General features: G+C 32.3%; 2 protein-coding genes across 4 annotated transcripts; one reads left to right on the top strand and one right to left on the bottom strand.

The window, feature by feature from the left end:
• Positions 1–1,706: 1,706 nt before the first annotated feature.
• Positions 1,707–13,267, bottom strand: LOC132699545 (cytochrome b5-related protein-like). 2 transcript variants are annotated; one of them, XM_060666330.1, is made up of 6 exons: positions 13,147–13,267; positions 5,032–5,261; positions 4,588–4,979; positions 4,339–4,527; positions 2,640–2,861; positions 1,707–2,093 (listed from the first exon to the last, which is right to left on the bottom strand). In XM_060666330.1, the coding sequence occupies exons 2-6, from the start codon at positions 5,254–5,256 to the stop codon at positions 1,778–1,780; spliced, it is 1,344 nt and encodes a 447-aa protein (XP_060522313.1). In that variant the 5' UTR covers positions 5,257–5,261; positions 13,147–13,267; the 3' UTR covers positions 1,707–1,777. The 2 variants fall into 2 exon arrangements, with proteins under 2 accessions (XP_060522313.1, XP_060522312.1); XM_060666329.1 differs by lacking the exon at positions 13,147–13,267 and adding an exon at positions 8,263–8,339.
• A 152-nt stretch (positions 13,268–13,419) lies between these two features.
• Positions 13,420–20,209, top strand: LOC132699546 (sarcoplasmic calcium-binding protein, alpha chain). 2 transcript variants are annotated; one of them, XM_060666332.1, is made up of 4 exons: positions 13,420–13,648; positions 18,252–18,418; positions 18,789–19,022; positions 20,024–20,209. In XM_060666332.1, the coding sequence occupies exons 1-4, from the start codon at positions 13,597–13,599 to the stop codon at positions 20,162–20,164; spliced, it is 594 nt and encodes a 197-aa protein (XP_060522315.1). In that variant the 5' UTR covers positions 13,420–13,596; the 3' UTR covers positions 20,165–20,209. The 2 variants fall into 2 exon arrangements, with proteins under 2 accessions (XP_060522315.1, XP_060522314.1); XM_060666331.1 differs by having other exon boundaries at positions 13,428–13,648; positions 18,777–19,022; positions 20,024–20,207.
• Positions 20,210–20,489: the final 280 nt, after the last annotated feature.

The following is a 20,489-nucleotide window of genomic DNA, read 5'->3' as shown; positions in this document are numbered from 1 at the left end:
ACGTATATTACAGTGTATAAACTTTAAATGGCTAAGAAAATTTAGGAGGGGTTTTTGACCATGAGGCCAAATAACATAAATAACGTTAAAATAATTTGTTAGTTGGAAGGTAGCGAGCCTCTAATATATTTTTCTTGTGACGGTAACGGTGGAAGTTTTTTTTAAACTAAACTACCTCTTTGCTCTATACAAAATTTTGAGACCGCCGAAATTGGTGACCTATGGCAGAAAAAATGTGTTTATTGTGATATTTTACTTATATTGTTACGGAATATTTGGTATTGTTTGCAATTCATTGTCTTTAAATTTCATTTAAATTCAGCTTCAAACTTATTTAGCACTTTTTAGGAAAAGTGCAAGCGAAGTGATTAATGGCCACTTGACCTTCTGCAACAGCGGCCTTTAATTTCATGTGACTGAATTTAATTTTGTTTATTGAAACGCACAATGCAAAATTGCCCTCTCAATTGTCTCTGTAGTACAATAAATTAAAATTACTCGTTTTGCATTTGCTACCAACAAACATTGATTTCGTTTTTGTATTTTTCTCGTGAGATTCTGCACTAAAACTTAAAGTGCAGCAGAGCCACCATCAGACAAACAATTCACCAATAACGCACAATTCCCATAGGTTTATGGAAATGGACTCTTCGTCTTCAATACTTGTAGCATCCGTGCACAACCTTTTACTGATAACTTTGTTAGATTAGGTATTTATTGGCTGACAAAATTTTTACAAATTTGGGGCCCCACTTCATAAATTATTGAATGTGGGAAGTGAAATTGCTGTTTTTTCTTTAAAAACTAGGAACGTTTATCCGATTATCTTCTAAGTGCATAAACCAACGTCCTTGTAATGATCTTCATTTCTTTAAATTTCGCGCTTTGCACAGCCTAAACTCGTTTTTTTCCTAAAAATTTTCTAATATGTTTGCATATTTTAAGAAATACGGCTCAAAAAATGTCACATTAAAAACTGTCGAATGGAAGATCTTTTTATATATCGAGAAATCTGTTGTAGTATGTAACACTTTCTATACAGCTTTGCCAACATTGAAGTTTGCTTTCAATGTGTTAAATCACACAATAATCAATATTAAGTATTTGGAGAGTTTAGAAATTTGTTTTCATCTAATCTAGATACACCCACATTCTTAATTTGGCATTTTTTCTTTATTCTGTGCATTCATATAGACAGGCGCGGTAAAATTCTCTGACGAAAATAGTTTGATTTTAATAATGGCTCCTCTAAAACGTTAGGTTATGTTTTACGCAGATGCGCGATCTTGTCAAACATCAAATCATTACTTGTTATATTCCACTGGCTTAGTACAGAGAAGAAAGGTCTCTGATATCACGTTTTTGTATAAAATAATTAATTCTAACATTAATAATTCTGAGGTGCTCTCGTTTGTTCGTCTGAATAAACCTCAAATTATTATTGGATCCAGTGACATTGTTAGTAATCGTTTTAGAAAAACGAACTCTGCAAAAAATTCTTCTGCCTTATTGATATTTTCTCAATGTAAACTGTACAAGTTAAACAAGCGATACATTACGGGGTTCAAACCTGTAGTATACACGTTGATTACCAAATAAATAAATAGTCAACGTGATATTTATTTTATTTTATTTATGCACAAACCATGGCAAACGTATTAAAAAACGTTTTAAAACTTAACGATTGAGGTTGGAAACAAATGTCGCAGAGGTCTATCATTTATTACAGATATGTACATAAAATATTGAGCAAAAATTGAGCATTCTACACACATTTCTAATTCTTTAAGTTGAACTTATATTTATGTAAATTAGGCGGAGAGGTATTTGGCTTCTCTTTAACGAGCTGCTGGAAAGCTCCGAATACTGTATCGACCTGGGAAACCATCATCAAATTAACATCAAACTGGTCCATGACTTTCTTAAAGACCGGATATATGTGGGTCAGCGTTCCGTGATCCAAGGTCGGAAACAGGTGATGGAGAGCGTGGTCGCCGAAATTGGTGAGCACCAGGAAATGGGAACCAGTGATTTCTTTCCTTTCCATAACTGCATCCAGCTGGCTTACACCCCAGTCGTAGTCGTCTTTGGACCTGAAATCGTTCGCGTGGAAACATAAATCGACTCTATGTCAGAAGTGCTTTTCCTACTGTGCTGTTAAAACATACTCCTTGTTTTTGTTAAACAGTTTTGACCTTATAATGTAATCTGCATGTATTTATTCTTTTTTTATTTGTTTGTTTGCTTTCCTCGCTAGGAAATTGTTTTCTTTTATTTATTTGTTGATCAATTTTTACTTTGTTTGTGTTATTTTTCTTCTAGTACTTCTTTTTTTTCTGCGTTTCTGTATTCCATTTCATAATTCTCTATTAATGTTTCTTACCAATACATATAATTTATTATTATTATTATTATTATTATTATTATTATTATTATTGTTATTATTATTATTGTTATTATTATTATTATTATTATTATTATTATACATAAATTGGTGGAAATTGTTCTTTTTTCTTCGATTCAATTTTTTTAATTTGCACAACAAAAATTATTTTTGTTTAATAGAGCAACGCAAATCACTAAATTTTCAACATACATTAAACTCTTTTTAACCACCCTGTACGAATTTCATAGCTCACCTTGGCTCGTCTCCGTCGTGGAATATGTCGGGGTGATGGTGGGCGGCGTGTTGACCCACCACGAAAAGATGTGTGCTGCCCACAAGGATAATATAGTTCCACATTCCAAACGTGGCTAACAGCGATTGTCCTCCGAAAATGTACATGGCAGCGGGCAAAATGAATGGTATCAAATCGCTCTTATCGAGGGCAATTTTCGTGCCCTTCAAATGTTCAATTAGTCTGAAAGATGTAATAGTAAATAAAATTCTCGCGTGAAACATAATAAATATACATTTTTAATGGGCACTCTTTTTTTCTTAGGATGCACGACTCATATTTGGTTCAGATAAAAAAATAAAAAAATATCTAGCCCAATGGCACGGAACATAGTCTAAAATAGAAAAATATTATATATTGTAATTATGGAATAGTTGACATTTTTCTGAGGATACGGTGAAGTTACTACTAGGGTAGAAGGGTAGAATGAAGTAAATACACAAAAATAACTATTGCAATAGCTCATTGCAAAAATACTACGTATACCCTTTCCGTACACATACAAATCAAAGCCAAAGTCTATATTGGGTCTTCAATCAAGCGTTTCAACTATTTTAAGTCTAATAAAGGAAATATACACTGTTGTATTAATTTCTATGCCATTTTATGTAAAAATTAGTGGCTGAAAGCATCAAAAACCTTTATTGCATTTGCCTGTATTTTATCGACTATCTATCTTATTTTATTTGCGTATGACAATATCTCTGCCATAAGCATCCGTCTCTACAACCTGCTGAGTATGATTCTCAATATAGGATCCAATGTATTTCCTCGCACAATCATCTTTTCTAATTTTAATAGAAGTGTCTTCTGATTTACACTGGACAAATCCAAAAACATGGTAGCACTTAAATTTTTGTCATTTAGTGATTGTAGTATGCGGTATTTTCTTAATGGCCCTTTCTGATTATAACTGATTTGAACGCGCTACCAAATAATAACATAGCTTATTCCAAAATTTTGGGTAAGAGAAGAGAACTTGGTCTATAATTTTTTTCTTCATCCGGATTTTTTTCCTCCTTAATTAAAGCATTCTCTAGAAGATGTGGAAATGTACCAGTAAAAAATAAATTCATAACGCGTACATATAACCTCAGCAATTATCCTTGAAGATAATAAAATATAATAAAAAATATATTGTTTACATATTAGGAATTAATGACAAACAACAGAAGCAGTTCCAACAAAATGGGAGTGTTGAGAATTTATGAAATTATTAAGTACAATCTTTTGTATGTATTACAATTTCATTCATGAAACTTCAAAAGTATTATGATTTTTAGTTTTTTCGATTGAAGTTATTTTGATTCATGTTATTTAATATAAATATGAGATAGTATGGTAAGCAATAAGCGGAACGAGTGTTTAATAAGTGTTTAAAAACATACTATACTTTTTCTACGATCGTTAGCTTTTGGCAAGACAATGCGAATACATTCACTGATATGACCATCAGAATTAACAAAGTCAAAATTCAAGCCCTGTGATAATATCTTCGAAAACATCCGATTCCTTCTAAACCCGTGCCGTAATTTTTAAAAAGTATTGTTTTACATACTTCCATGGCATATAAATTTCCTATTTACAGCTTTCAACTCCTTGTATCACAATTTCTTTCTTGCTCAGTTTTTGTTTTAAATAGTTCACAGAAGACGCTCACCTTGCAATATATGCTCGATGAAACCCGGTAATCCAAATGATTGGGAGCAAAAGCAACTGGCCATACTTTTTTAATGGAGTTTTGTTAACGGACATGTATTGCAGGAGAGGTTCGAACACTGAAATTTCGTAATCGTCTATGGTATTCGTGTGCAAGTGGTGACTTAGGACGTGACTCAGCCTCCATTCCCTAAAATTTCAAGTTTACTTAGACTCCGACTTCGGGGTGTAATTACAACGATTGACTTACTTTACTTTCAGCAAGGAGAATTGAAAGTAGTACATTCTAAAGTTATCCTTTTGGTGGAAGTAATTATGGGCGGCGATCGCGAGAAAGGCTACGAAGTTGCCGGCCAACGTTGCCAAAAAAAAGTTCCAGTATTTCGCAGCGAGAATCGACAAAATAAACATTCCGACCAATATGGAGTCGATTAAAAAGTTCGTGGTGTTAATAGCCTGTTTGGGGATAGTGGGAAGGATCTGTTTCACTTCTCTCTTCAGAGTTTTATAGAAACCGTCTTCTTTGAACGTGAACGGGGCGTTTCTTTTACTTTTTGCCTTCCTCACAAAGTATTTGCTCAATAATTCTTCCGGTAAAGCGGTCAAATGGTGAACTTCGAATGCTTCCGTAATATCGAGTCCCTGAAAGGCAAGGTTCGAAAGTCTCACAAATTCAAATTTAAAAATTACCCACCTTTGACAGGGTTAGCCAATCTGATCCGCCCGGATGACTTTTGACGAAATCTGTAAAATCATAAATTCCATCGTGTATCCTCCATAAACCTTCCGCGTTATCTATTTCCTTTTTGTCTTCGAGCCACATATAAACGGTGGTGAGCTGTGACCTCCGAGGCGGTGGCTTGATGCCCAAGGTTGATTTTGGCACATAGTTATCGTACGACTCGGCATTCGGTGGCATGTTTCCTGCAAAACGATATCAAAACCTTATCTTTGGCCATCGACACTAACCGCGTTTTTTTGCAGCTCATTTAGCAGCGCGCGATAAAAATTATTTTATTTTTCCACAGTGATAATACCGCAGTTTTTGTTTTATTGACGTTATTGTATTGAGAAATTTGTGGTAATGTTCCATCGTCAATTATGTTTACAAGGCGGTCTTATCGAAATTTAAGTCATAACGTCTTGTTTATTGTACATTGATAAACCCCGGAGCTGCGATAAGGAGTGGATATTTATAACACCAAATAGGGTACAGTAGAAAGCTCTCTAAGTTTTTTTCAGAAAAGATAAATAAAGCCGGGGAGGAAGTTGAAACCGCCTACGGACCTCCAATCCTCATACGTTACGCGTGTAACTGAATCTCATTAGTTTTGACTTTATATAGCTATACATTTATTTATTTATTTATTTGATGAAAGTAAACAAAATGTAACTACCAGGGAAAATATTAAAATAAAACAAATAATAATTAGAAATCTAACTAAACAAGAATATTTATTTTTATCACATTGCTTTTAAATATGACTCAGCCCAAAAAGCCCAACAAAAGATGGAGTTTAAATATCTGGGTATTGATATTACCAGTTATGGAATTGTGGAGAACGAAGTGAGGCAACAGGTAGCAAAAGCCAATAAAGTAGCAGGCTGCTTAAACGATGTAATTTGGCGAAACAACGATCAGACTGATCATGACCTATACGGCAGAAACAAGATCAGATACCGCAAAAACTAGACGACTTCTGGAGACTACGGAACTGAAGATTCTACGCCGCATCTCAGGAAAAACCCTGCTAGACAGAGAAAGAAACGAAAACATCAGGCAATCGTGCGGAGTGGACAACGAAAGAGACAGTGGAATGACCATATTAACCGTATGCAAGATGGCAGACTAGTAAAAATCGTTAGAGACAAATCACCAGACGGAAAACGGAGCGTGGGATGACCGAGAAAAATATGGAACGACGATCTCAATCCAGGTTGAGAGGCAACCGATGAAAGAACAGGCCATAGCCTACTATAGAAGAAAGAAGAAGAAGAAGAAGACATTGCTTTTAAATGATCAAAAGATTATACGCTATAAGCATTATACCAAGGGATGAGTACACTTAGTAGTTAGTATGATAAAAAAGAATGCCAAACATTGAGTTATTAAGGCTTCTATAACCAGTGATTAGCTGTATGTGATTTAAAAGCTGGGCAATAGTACATGGAGGCAATTTATAACATTAACAGCTTCGAAGTTACTTATTTCGAAACCATATCACTGGAGCATACTCAGTTTCAGAACATACTAAAGAAGTAGAACCAGCTTGAAACAAACCTAACAAACCTAACATGATTACTGTTGCCTATTATAAAAAACAGGTTTCGCGCTGCTCTATTTATCGGTAATGATCTACAAAAGCTAGCTGAACTACTATAGCATTTTTTAACATTTAAATCAATAATCAATCAATCAATAATTTTTGACCACATACACACATTCTGCACGTCGTGCTGAAGCACTTGGGCATCATTATTTGACTTAATCAATTCAAATATTTTTAAATCGCCAGCAAATAATAGATACTGCGAATACAAAATTACCCCAACCAGATCATTTATAAATAGGTTATCAATGTGATCACTGAGGAACCTCGGATAAAACTGGGTACGACCAGCCAAAAAGCTCTGTTTCCACACGATCTTCAAGTTTAAAAACTGCGATTTAATTTAATTCTCATTATCAATCTCAAATTAAGACCGATCTATATTAATAGCAAAGTGAAAACAATAATTGGTCTGACATTAACGACGACCTATGATTAACTGCAGAGTCATATTTTTTTATTACTATTAATAAATATTCATAGTCAATGGTCTAATGATTTTTTCACATTTTAAAATATATATTTTACGAATGCGTGAAACTGATCAAATTTTGAATCATGACGCTAATGCAAATTGTTATAGTTTCATTACACATTGCAAAACACCATGAGAAATATGTCATTATAATAATTTATAATATATATATATATATATATATATATATATATATATATATATATATATATATATATATATATATATATATATATATATATATATATATATATATATATATATATATATATATATATATATATATATATATATATATATATATATATATATATATATATATATATATATATATATAATAAGTTATAATAATTTTCTTATTTTTTATTATGTAAGAATTTGTTTTAATCATTCATTCATTCAAGAAGGTTACGTAATTAGTGTTGTTATTAAAGAAAACTTTTCACATAACGATTTATAAATCGATTTCCTGGAAGTCGAAAAGAAGTGTTTTGGGTTGAACTTTGACCGACGTTGCAGTACTAGATTCAAATTATTCTCGCGAAATATGACAGAATAAACTTTCAATTTGGTTTTTTCATTCTAATCTGAAAATTGGCACAAGGCACTGAAAACTAGATTTAAAGTCAGAGACCAATAGTATCGAATGTTTTTACGAAGTTAAGCAAAATTTAAAGCGTTTGCCTTACATTGCTTAAAAATTATTGAGTGTCGGTGGATTTTTGTTATTTTTTATTGTTGTATTCACGATACGATACTCCAGAATAATTGCTAATTAATAAAAGGCCACCAAAAAAAGTAAGTTTTATTTTTTTTTAGACTGAGGAAATGAAAATCTATAAAATCTTTTAAATCAAATGGAAATAAGCTAAAAAAATACCGTTGTCAGAATCAGAAAGTCAATTAACTGAAGCCAATTTTGGTGGATGGTCTGTAAATATTAGCTAGAGAGCTCTAACGAAATAATTTTAACATGTGTTTAAGAAATTTTTGAAAACGTCGCAAGTGACGCATTTGCAGTGAAACTAATAGCAATAAAACACAATTAAATTAGATTATGTATAAATTTTAAAGTTCGCTTTGTGAATGGTAGAAAAATAACAAATTTGAATCGACTTACCTTAGACTCTATGATTCTATTATCGCACTTAACAGAGCACACCCTACTGGCGCTATAGTCAATTTTAATCCTGCGGTGCATTATTTATAAGTGTTTACTTGCCAAGGGACCTTAAGATAACCCATGAACCACAATATTTTCAAAAGTTTGCATACAGATAAACTGTCTTGTATAATCCAAATTTTTGACGGGTTAATGATAATTTCGTTATCACTACAAATTGGATAATATGAGAAAAATATTTAGGTGTGTCAGTTTGATAACGAAATTAATATTGTTTTAATCTTAGAATAATAATGCTAATTATTGGTTAAATTAATAAATTAATTTAATTTTATATTATAAAAATTAGTTCTAATTTTAATTTGTTTTTAATTTTCCGCATTCTCTGTCATCAATTGGCATTTAACTCATGTTCTTTTATTAAATGGAAAATTTTACGGATTTGATTTCTGCGATGTACTTATATAAGATGACCAATAAAAAGGAATGACACACTGCAGAGGTTATCTGATATTTTATGACGAACATTTACAATAACGGGATCCTCCCGTTCTCTCCAGAACTCGACACGTCAACGTTCTCATAAATGCGGTTCTTATTACAGTAAAGCTGTAATTAAATATAAAACGAAGAAAAATTGTTACTGGGATAATAATACTTCAAACATTTTTATTTTTTTAACAACTTAGCAAAGCCAGTGAGTATTCAATGAAATTAATTGGGGTTGCTCAATTATTTTTAGTATATTAGGTTTAAAGTTCATTTGCCATGAAAATCGCACCGTTGACGAGCGTTGTAGAAAAAATTGAAATTGTTATCTAAATTTAAAACGCAAAACATTCATGTATAACTAACCAAAATTCATGTTATGGAGACCTCTGGAATCGTCTTGAATGTGAGGGAAACAATGACATATAGAATTGTGCTTAAATTCTATAGTAGCTAGTAAAATCATATCTCCAACGTAGATTTTTCAACAGAATGCGAGAAAATCATTCACATAATAATGAAATCAAAACTACAAAACTTTCAGAACATTTTGTATCGACGAATGTTAGCGATTACTGAGTAGGGTCGATTTCTGCCTTTTCCAAACCTGAACAGGTCTGCAGCCCCCTGGACGCCAGTCCATTCCTTGATGTTTCTAAAACAAGAGATGTTTCCGTTCATCATTACCCGAAGAAGATAGTACTCTCTGCGACATTTTGTAGTTACAATTGTTCGTTGCTTCACCACAGAGTTCAATACCAACACCAAAAATTAAAAAGCTTAACAAAAAGACTGAATGTGCAATAAATTAAAAAATTTCTTGTTAACCAAAACAAAACCTATTAGCATTGTTAATTTTTTTTCCGAAGACGTAAAAAATATTTGCAAATACTCATGTGTCACAAATAAAGCGTTTAGCTTTGAGATATAGCTAAGATGTGACTCCCAAATAGTACAAACTAATAATCTGCAAAAAATATTTTTGTATATTTATAAACAAAAAAAAAGTTAGTTTTGGTTAGTCTGGAATCACATTAAGGCATGATCTTTTCTGAACGCTTTGTTGTCTTAATTACGACATATTCTCTCAGGTTTTTATTGGAGGTAAACTGTCTCAAAGCTTACGCCAAGGTTTAAGCTATGAAAACGTACCAAATACACATCAAACTATAAGTTTAACTAGAAAATTAAAACAATATAAGGATTTAAAAAACATAACATCTTACCAAAATGACTTTATTACTGAGGTTTGTAATAAATTCTTGTAGAATGCCGTCATATATTTCCCAAAGTGCAAACTAGTTGGCAGAAATTTCGATAGACGAACGAATAGATTTAATATTTATTGAAAACGGCGCCTTAAATGAGCACCGATACATCAAACAGATTTTCCGGAACGCTGTGATTTCCTACTCTCATTTTATTGGAGACAAATTCGTATTAATGCCAAGATACTGCGCGAATTACACTTCGGGAAGAATTTGACACTATTCCACAAGAATTAGGTACATAACATATTGATGAAGTCAGTTTCGTACGAGCAGAGCTCACAAGACATTAGCATTAATCTTAAAATGTTATTATTTTTTAAAACTATATCCTTAATTAAACTTCGTTACGTATCCTGAATACGTATCCTTCTCATTACAAGATTTGATATGTATAATAAAAGTGTAAGTACATATTAAAATAAATAACATAACCGTGTAATTTAATAAATTTAACTACCAGTTAAATAGAATGAAGATTGTGTAATGAATGCAGAACAAACAAATTTAATCTAATTTTAGCAATTAAATTTTTCATTAAATTATTTCGCAGAAACGATCGCAATTTGCAAGTGCAAATAGAATTTTAAATATATGGGATTCTAATGCTTTAACAAAATTCATGATATTGTTAAATATATTATTTTTTATAAGTTAGAAATAGAACATATTTGATTAGTTAGCATAATGTATGTTCCGACATGTTAATAAATTAAGTTCTGAGCTGCGTTATTATTATTGTTTTTATTGAGAATGGAGGATTTTGCAATTGATATTTTGTAAGATCTTGATATGCATAGGGTTATGGAGTGCTCTGATGTCGACGGGCCCTAACACTTTTTTACGACATTGTAAACAATATTTTTGCCGTTTGCTTTCCCACTAAAACACCGATTTCCATCAAGTTCACCAAAGAAATGATCGCAAATATATTTGCGAAGGAGAGAGCTATCCGCAATTTCAGGTAACACAATTCTTCTTATTATTTGGGCAGATTTACCGCACTGCGTAAGACAATTAAGTTCTAGTCGCGCATGGCCTATACTCATTTTGTTCATCGTGCTGAGTTAAGCATACATTTTTGGTCATTTATTCAGAGTAAGAAGGATGTCTTATTCGTAAGCAAAGCACTCAAAAACAAAATAACTGTCGGTCCTGATGGCACACCAAATTTTATCATGAGAAACTGTTCCCACGCACTTTGTGCTCCTTTATGTTACATTTCTAACATGGTACTTGAAATAGGTGTTTATCCAGAACCCTAGAAAGTTTCCAAAGTTTATCCTATTCTCAAAAAAGGTGAAAATTACCCACCTATTTCGATCTTATGCAGTTTTTCGAAAATGTTAGAGATTATATTATATAAATTTATTTTTACTCGAATTAAAAGTAAAGTATGTTCCCTGTCTTCTTATGTATGTGGTTCCCTGAACAAGCAAGGTCAAATTGACGTTATATAAACTAACTTCCACATATCGTTTCTCCGATTCGCTGATTTCACTGTCGAGGTCCTAAATGGTGAACCGTCGACAGTTCGTTTAGATTGATGGGTTTAGATCAGTTCCTTTTGTTCCAACTTCTGGCGGGCCTCGAGGTTCTATACTTGGACCACTTCTGTTCAATATATTTATAGACGATCTCATATCCTTGATCATCTGCGACAAGCTTGCCTATGCGGATGCGCATTAAAACAGGCTCAGTGATGGACTAAAAATAAGTTGCACCTTAATATCAATCTAATGTGGTTTCTTACCACCGCGCAAAAACTCCTATACCCTTCAATTATAATGCAGATGGTACTATCCTGACTAGATTTGCCATTGTTGACGTTCTCTTTTGTACCTCGCATTACTAAAATGGTTTCCAGTACAATGCAAATTTTATGATCCGTAATAAGAAATTACAGGCATTTTTGTAGCTCAACTACGGTTAAATTTTGATTTAATTGTTACGATAGGTCTAAGCTTGACGATGGTCACCAATATATAACTGCCACGCTCAGTGTATTGGGAGGCTGCAGAGAAAGTTATTGAAGTATCTAATGTTCAGGGAGGAAGGTTCCTATCCTGAGAGGGGAGGTGATTATGATCTTCTACTGAGAAAGTTTAGCTGTACTGCCTCGGAGCTTTAGCAGAGACTTGTAATCTGTTTCATTTCTCTATAAGTTAGTTCATTACGGAATTGATTGTCCGTTTCTTCTAGAACAATTACGTTTTCATGTGGTGCCCCTCGAAGGGAAACATCATATATATATATATATATATATATATATATATATATATATATATATATATATATATATATATATATATATATATATATATATATATATATATATATATATATATATATATATATATATATATATATTCTCACGTATTGATTCACGGATGGAAAAATGTGATGACACTATATTCCGGGATATCATCCGTTCGCTCGTTGAACTCCGACTGGAATCCTGCATCCGACTGGAATCCTGCAAATCCTGAACACTTCGAAGTGTTTTCGGAGCGCGAGCATTGAAGATGCCAAGTGAGATTTTGGCGAAACGTCTGCAGGATTCCAGTCGGATGCAAGATTTGCAGGATTCCAGTCGGATGCAGGATTCCAGTCGGAGTTCAACGAGCGAACGGATGATATCCCGGAATATAGTGTCATCATATATATATATATATATATATATATATATATATATATATATATATATAGGGTTCACCAATACTCAAGAGTCGCAGAAAATACATTTTAGGTAGTGTGTTACCAATCTGTTGCGTTTCCACAGCTTAGCGCAAGTCGCTTCCATTGAAACAGTATATCTCAAAAAAACAGATATAATGTGATTAAAAAAGCAAAACGTTCATTTGACAATAGCTGCCATCGCGGTTGCATTCTACAGGGTGTTCCCAATTTCGGGGAAAACAAATCGTATCATTGTTGCTCAAAGTTCAATATGAAGGAACACAGCTTCGTTCCTGAGTTACGTAGCATTAGTAATTTGTATAGTTCGATCACATCTATTACATGGTTGTTTGATGACGCTTCTGATCGCTGGAAATATATTCTAGAGTGCGTTTAACGTGAACATATGAAAATCTAATTAAATTTTAATACTTATCGCACTTACATGTGACATCGTAGGGTTGTTCTCCAGAATCCACAATTTCATTTTTTTCTTCTGCAGTGGCGGTAATGTCCTGGCGAAACGTTCGCATAAAATAGGTACCCGTCCAAAATCCGATGGCGACAACTCAAACAAAAAATTGGCGGTTAGCAGTGCCCGGAACTAATTGGACCCAACATTATCGAATATAATTTTTCAGCACATCGTGTACGGCAACACAAATAACCGTATTTTTCTAAACGTTGCCGTGGTGTTGCGACAGTGCCGTCCGACTCTACGATCGTACAGTTTCCCGACGACGTCAAAAACAAGCATTCTAAAATAGATGCCGGTAAGTCGGACATTTTCGCCCGTTATTGTTATTTAAAGTTCCTTAGCCGTGTGTGTGTGCGTCAAATTTAAAATTATTATCTTCGTAAATTGTTCTCGGTTTTTCGTAAAACATCCGAAGCAATGGCCTACAGTTGGGATAACAGAGTTAGCTTTGTCGTTAAGTATTTGTACGGTAAGTATTCGTATCCATTTTAGGTTTGTTTCGAAAGAATTGACGTTCAAAAATTAATTTAATATGCAACATATAAACATTCCGAGTTGAGAACTCTTACTTATGCATTCTGTGGGAATAAGCCCAAATAACCGTAGAAGTTGTCTTATCTGCTCTTTCCGTGCATGTTTGCAAATCGGGTACTTCCGATGTAAGTAAAATGCATCCTTAAACATTATCCATCCATATGGATCGAATAAAATCACGTTTTACTATTGTCTATGGATAATTGATAAAATTTGTGTCCTCCACAACTCCATAACGACAATATCATAAAAGGGAAAATCATGCATACATAGTTCTTGACGCATAGGTGGATGCGCAACCCTTTCGATAATCAAACAAAATTAGTAAAAAGCGGAATAAGAATGACCTTACATTTTCAAAGCATGTTTTTCCAAACCTTTTTCACTTTTATATTACTCGATAGTGTAATGTGTAACGGATCGTAAATATGTCTCATTTATAGTAACAAAAAATACTGCAAAGATAGTGATTGTGTTATATATAAAAAAATGGTGACCCCCATCCCACTATATATGGTTTGCAAAATTGTTTGCAAGCTAACTATCATACTATTATTCTTTTAGAAATATCCAAATTTTCAAAAAAATAAACGCATAGCCGTATTGGTACCTAGCAAATCCAAATATTTTAAAAATAAATCCTTAACTCCTTTTTAATTTTGCAGTACTTTTTCCAATATTTCTAAATATAAAAGTACCACAAAATTAAATAATTATTGACGAATTTGTATCCAAATTCATAAAAATGTTATTACATATCATCCCTAATACAAACTGTTTGGAAACAGTTGGCAAATAACTTTTGGCCATTTTGATGTTTCTGAGCATTTGAAAATATTAGCTTTTTTTCGAATTCACTTACCACTAGGGAGAGGCTCCATTATAGCTCTCAGGATTTTTATACGAAACTAAGTCAGAAAGTTATTGAAAAAAGCAGATATTTAACGTAACTCACAAAAAAACAACACGACTTGAGCTGGAACTGACATATTTCTGAAAGTATTCAGAACCAGCATCTAGGGTAGTATAATAATTGTAGTGTAATAATTGCGATAATGAGTTATGTTGATAGAATGGCCCAAAATATGTAACTGTAAGTACCACGGAATGTGCATAAATAACATAATGTACATATCGAAAGAGGTCATCTCTTGACTAGTTTCATTATTAAAAGTTTACATAAATACATTAGTTACATTAGTAAATGGTGTTTTAAAAAAATAATGAATCAATCATCCAATGATGGATGGTGGATGATGGTGGCGTGCAGTCAAGCAATTTTTTTTTCCGATAAAAATGCAAAATGCAGAAAATGGTTAAGAAATCGAAAACTTTCGTTTGTAATTGGTAAATCTTTAAATACACTGTTTTATTTGTATGAAATATTGGGTGAAATGTTTTTCTTCCGTGATGCGCAAGTCCATAAATTTAGAATCGCAGCAAACAAAATTGCCAGTGTTTAGAGCTCAATTTTCATAACACCCAAAGCAGCTTTTTACCCACAATTAAATGGTTTAAATATAATATTTTTAAAACTAATAGTTCCCAACCACGGAATTGATTTTTATATTGTATATTTTTCGAAAAAAAAACTTTGAAACTGAAACAGATATAAATGAGGCACCTACATTAGTTATTGTATATCTTCTTTAAAACGGGAAGTTTCCTTCACAAAATTTTCAATTTGGCACATCCGATGCATGATTGCGAATATTCACTAATTATTTTTAAAAATTGAACTGAGGAGGCTTTTACTTGATGGAAATCCATTTAACAAAATAAATAAGAACTATATGTTCAGATTTTCACGAAATTATATATTTTGACATGACAATTGTTTCGACAAAACTGTGTCTTTATCAAACGTAAGATTTACAAACTACCTGGTACCATATATACCGAAAAATGACAATAAAACCTTAATTAATGTGTTTGTGAGAATTTAAGTTCAATAAAGGAGAGGTATTTCAATCTAATTGAACGTTAAGCAATAGATTTGAATGTCTCATTTTGTTAATCTCCATGGCTTCCAATAAATTTGATTTTCTACTTTCTGTGGCTGTATGTAAAATATCAAAATTGTCGTCAAAAATGTGTTTTTCTGTGTTTAAGTGTGTACCATAATTATAATCTAGACTATTGTTTTTAAACGCTCTTTTGTGTTCGTTAATGCGTTTTTTGAAGGATCTACCTGTTTGTCCAATATAAATTTTAGGTCAACACCAAGAAATTTCTCAAATGTCACTAGTAAAAACTATCAAAAACAAAACATCTGAAAATAACATAATATTTACACGTGTAGATAAAGGGAAGACAGTCATAGCTATCTACCTCCCAGAATATGTTTAACCAACGATTTTCTTAAGCCAGAACTTTTCCAATGTATCAAACACGATCCTACCGGGTTATATCAAAGACAAGTCAAGGAAGTAAGTAAGACAAAGACAAGTATTTTTTAACAACTTTGAATCCACAACCGCCGAAATTAACCAAAACTACCCAAAACTTATTTCCCAGCATTCCACCTAGGGATGTGATAGATTTAGTAGAATTCACCCTAACTCAGAAGCGGGTTAAGCCATTGGTGAAACAAGATTTATTAGATTGCTTTAGACCAAAATTATTTTGAATTTAATGGCCAGATTTACACCCCTAAGGAAGGTTTGATTATGGGAAACCCACTTAGTCCTTTGTTAGCCGAGATTTTTATGGATAATTTGGAAAATATCATACTAGAACATCCTTTAAGTAAAAGTTTTCTGATGTGGTATAGATACGTGGATAATATATTTGCTTGCTTTGTTGGAACGGACAGACAATTGAATTCTTTTTTAAATTACATTAACGTATTACATAATCGTATAAAATTCACTATCGAGATTGAACAGGATAATTCTATTAATTTTTTAGATTTAACTATTACGAAAACGCAAAAAAAATAAAATTTTCCATTTATCATAAACCTTCACAGACGGACATAGTAATACATAACAGCTCAAATCATTCTTATACACACAAAATGACTGCATTTCACTCTTTTATACACCACTCTCATAAGAAAATTACAACAAAGAACTTAATATCATATAAACAAATTGCACTGAACAACGGCTACAATCCGTCCATCATAGATAAAATTATAAATAAAAAACAAATCCAGGCAACAGTGAACTCTATTTATCCGAGAACCCAGTGAAAAAGTTTCAAAACATTTGTCAAAATGCGGTTTAAAAATATCTTTAAGAACTAACAACACAATAGGACAAATTTTAAAAAACAATAAAACGAACTGTCCAAAATCTCAAAAATCAGGTGTCTACAAGTTGAAATGCGGATCTTGTCCTAAAATTTATATTGGACAAACAGGCAGATCCTTCAAGAAACGCATTAGCAAACATAAAAGAGCGTTTAAAAACAATGGTCTAGATTCTAATTATGCTACACACTTAGACTCAGAAAACACATTTTTGACGACAATATTGATATTTTGCATACAGCCACAAAAAGTAGAAAATCGAATTTATTGGAAGCCATGGAGATTAACAAAATGAAACATTCAAATCTATTGCTTAACGATCAATAAGATTTAAATAAATTTAAATTATTGAACTTAAATTCAGACAAACACATTAAATAAGGTTTAATTGTCATTTTTCGGTATATATAGTGGCAGGTAGTTTGTAAATATTACATTTGATAAAGACACAGTGTTGTCGAAACAATTGTCATGTGCATAATATATAATTTCGTGAAAATCTGAACTTTTAGTTCTTATTTATTTTGTTTAATTAGTTTTAACATCTTTTTTTCATAACGTGCCCAACAATCACCTTTTGTATTGTATTGTATTACACTTTTGCTTAGAACTTGGAGCTTTCAAATAGATTGTTGAGGCAGATTCGATTATTTAGAGGTTCACTTTCGTACAATTTTAAAACAAAGATCATCGACCGAAAAAAACTTGGCAGCAACATTAACGACCGCAAGTAGAAATTGAAAACGTATTTCGGGTGTAGAAATGCATTTTGAAAATATATCGTTATACAAACAAAACATGATAGAAGTATAGCAATTCCTTTGTTTTGGGATATCTATACTTTAAGTGTGCATGTTCATCATCTACTGTATAGAAAACCTAGATATACGAAATGCCTCCTCGTTTTTGACGTATTCAAGAAAGCAGCACAGTAGATAATTTTTTATATACAGTGTGGCCCATTTGAATTGTGAAAACACAAAGAAATATGAACCTTTTTCAACTGATTTCGAAGTTTTTTTTTAATATTAATTATTATAAACTGCATAACCAAATTTTCTAAATTTAAATGTTGTCATATTTTGGTATTCAATATTTTTTCATTTCGTTCATTCGGCACTCGCATTATGCTTTCGGCAGAGAGACCTATGGATTAGAAAACATGCCTGCTTTGCCTATTGCAGGCACTTGTCTGATCCTAGAACTAAACAATACATCCTTCAATTTCTTTGCAATTTTTTCGCACCTATTTAGTATTATGATTAAAAAATATATCTTCCAGATATAGATAATAATGGATACTTGGACGAAAGGGATTTCGCATGTTTGGCACTTCGAGCCACTATCATCGAAGGAAAAGGGGAGTTCAGCTTTTCAAAACTGCAAGAAAATCACCACATAATGTTGAGTCTCTGGGAGGAAATTGCGGAACTAGCCGATTTCAATAAGGTCAGGTCTGTGCAGTGAATGCATATAAAGTTCCAAAAACTGGAACCTGTGATGGAAAACGAAACATATTGTTTACAGTCAGAACTACACATAACCAGCGTGCTTCTAATGTTGATTATGCTAACTTGGTTAACGCGACGCATACGGTGTAGTTGTGGCTCTAGATAAAAAGAGCTATAAATTACTCAATATTACCAATCAAAACTTATTTTACATACAGATGTAGACTTGACTTCCTTAAGATATGTTTTAGAAAGGTATAGTTTATTTCAAAGATTACCACCGTCACTATTTACATAATTCCTACCTACAGAGCAACACCATTATTAAAATAAACAACTCTTGGTCCAAAATTTAGGACCTTTTGCAGGATGGCAAGATAACAGTCGAAGAGTTTAAGCAAGCTGTCCAGCAGTGTTGTATGGGCCGCCGGTACGAGGATTTTCCACAGGCCATGAAAATGTTTATAGATTCCAATTTTAAAATGGTTGACTTGAATGATGATGGAGTGATAGATGCTGACGAATATAGATTTAACTGTATTACGAAATTTCCTATCGACGACGTGGAAGTGGTAGATGAAGCATTTAACAGTATGTTAAGTGTAAGTAATGTTCTGTTAATAAAATTTTTGGTGTGTCTGAAACCACATTAATAATATACAGGGTTTTTCACTTAAAACTCCGCACGCCAATAAGTCCAAAACGAAAAGAAATATTTAATTTATGTAAAAAGTAGTCAAAGTGTGGGGTCCAGTAGATATTTCCTAAAGTTTAAAAAATTCGACGCCTGCAAAGAGCTGGGCGTCGCGACGCGTCGAAAAATTATTCGATTGCAGAGACTTGAGAGAGTTTTTGATAGTTGTGTTCGAGCAGATGGACATAATTTTGAACAAAATTTTTGAAATGTCTTATTATGTAGTTAATTGCAATAATAATTTTCGTTAGTAACTTGTAGGTATTTTACTGTTTTTTCATTTATTTATCATGTTATCAGAACTAAATCGATGAAAAATAATAAATAAAATCATACTAAAATAGTTGAAATCTATTATTTGTAATTGCACTTAAAACAACTGCGATAACAATGGTTGCCATAGTAACTAACATTCATGGCATACTTGTAAAAATAAGCGTTAATCACATTTTTTATTAATCAAGAAATGTTTACTTTAAATCGGTATAACTTAGAAACGGGTAAAGTAAATAAGTTTGAGTAAATAACAAAAAAGTTTTTAAATAATATGTACTTTTGTATGCGCGTATTTCCAAAGTCTCTGCAATCGAATAATTTTTCGACGCGTCGCGACGCCCAGCTCTTTGCAGGCGTCGAATTTTTTAAACTTTAGGAAATATCTACTCGACCCCACACTTTGACTACTTTTTACATAAATTAAATATTTCTTTTCGTTTTGGACTTATTGGCGTGCGGAGTTTTAAGTGAAAAACCCTGTATATATATATATATATATATATATATATATATATATATATATATATATATATATATATATATATATATATATATATATATATATATATATATATATATTAATATTATGATTTCGATAAACAAGAGTTCGGAATACAAAATTTAAACTTTTAGGATGATGATAGGAGAAGAGGCGGACTTACGCTCTCGAGATACGAAGAATTATATGCTCAGTTTCTTGGAAACCCTGAAGAAACTTCAGCAGTTTACCTCTTCGGTCCCTTATCGGAATTTTTCAACGAGTTTGAGTCTTAGTTAACTGCCAATTCTAATACAATGTTTTTTTATTAAATAAAATCATTTTAATTACTAAACATTTATTTTATTGCTTCCCACGAATACTTGGTATAAAATTATAAAAATGTGCAACAAACACTTATGTTGTTACTAGGGAAGGCTAAGAAAAAGATAAAATCCCCTAAATATCAATCTGAAATAGTATCTCAAAAACTAACTACTGATTTATCTATTTCTTGTAACCCTTATAACCAACATTTACAAAGATTGGATATGTTGAACAAGAATGGTTCAGAAAAAGTAGCTGTTTAAATAACTAGCACATATTTATGATACATAAATG

Source organism: Cylas formicarius, unplaced genomic scaffold, assembly GCF_029955315.1.
Source record: "Cylas formicarius isolate icCylForm1 unplaced genomic scaffold, icCylForm1.1 PGA_scaffold_3__17_contigs__length_32017465, whole genome shotgun sequence".
In the NCBI taxonomy this organism is placed as follows: Eukaryota; Metazoa; Arthropoda; class Insecta; order Coleoptera; family Brentidae; genus Cylas; species Cylas formicarius.
Note: the sequence above shows the minus strand (reverse complement) of the source record. Positions and strands in the feature narration are given on the sequence as shown.

Coding starts and splice junctions, on each gene's coding strand:
- LOC132699545 (XM_060666330.1), bottom strand. CDS start 5,256: ATGCCACCGAATGCCGAGTCGTACGATAACTATGTGCCAAAATCAACC. Junction 4,980..5,031: donor ATTGGCTAACCCTGTCAAAG/GTGGGTAATTTT, acceptor CTTGCCTTTCAG/GGACTCGATATTACGGAAGC. Junction 2,094..2,639: donor CACGACGGAGACGAGCCAAG/GTGAGCTATGAA, acceptor GAACGATTTCAG/GTCCAAAGACGACTACGACT.
- LOC132699546 (XM_060666331.1), top strand. CDS start 13,597: ATGGCCTACAGTTGGGATAACAGAGTTAGCTTTGTCGTTAAGTATTTG. Junction 13,649..18,251: donor TGTCGTTAAGTATTTGTACG/GTAAGTATTCGT, acceptor TATATCTTCCAG/ATATAGATAATAATGGATAC. Junction 18,419..18,776: donor AACTAGCCGATTTCAATAAG/GTCAGGTCTGTG, acceptor TCCAAAATTTAG/GACCTTTTGCAGGATGGCAA.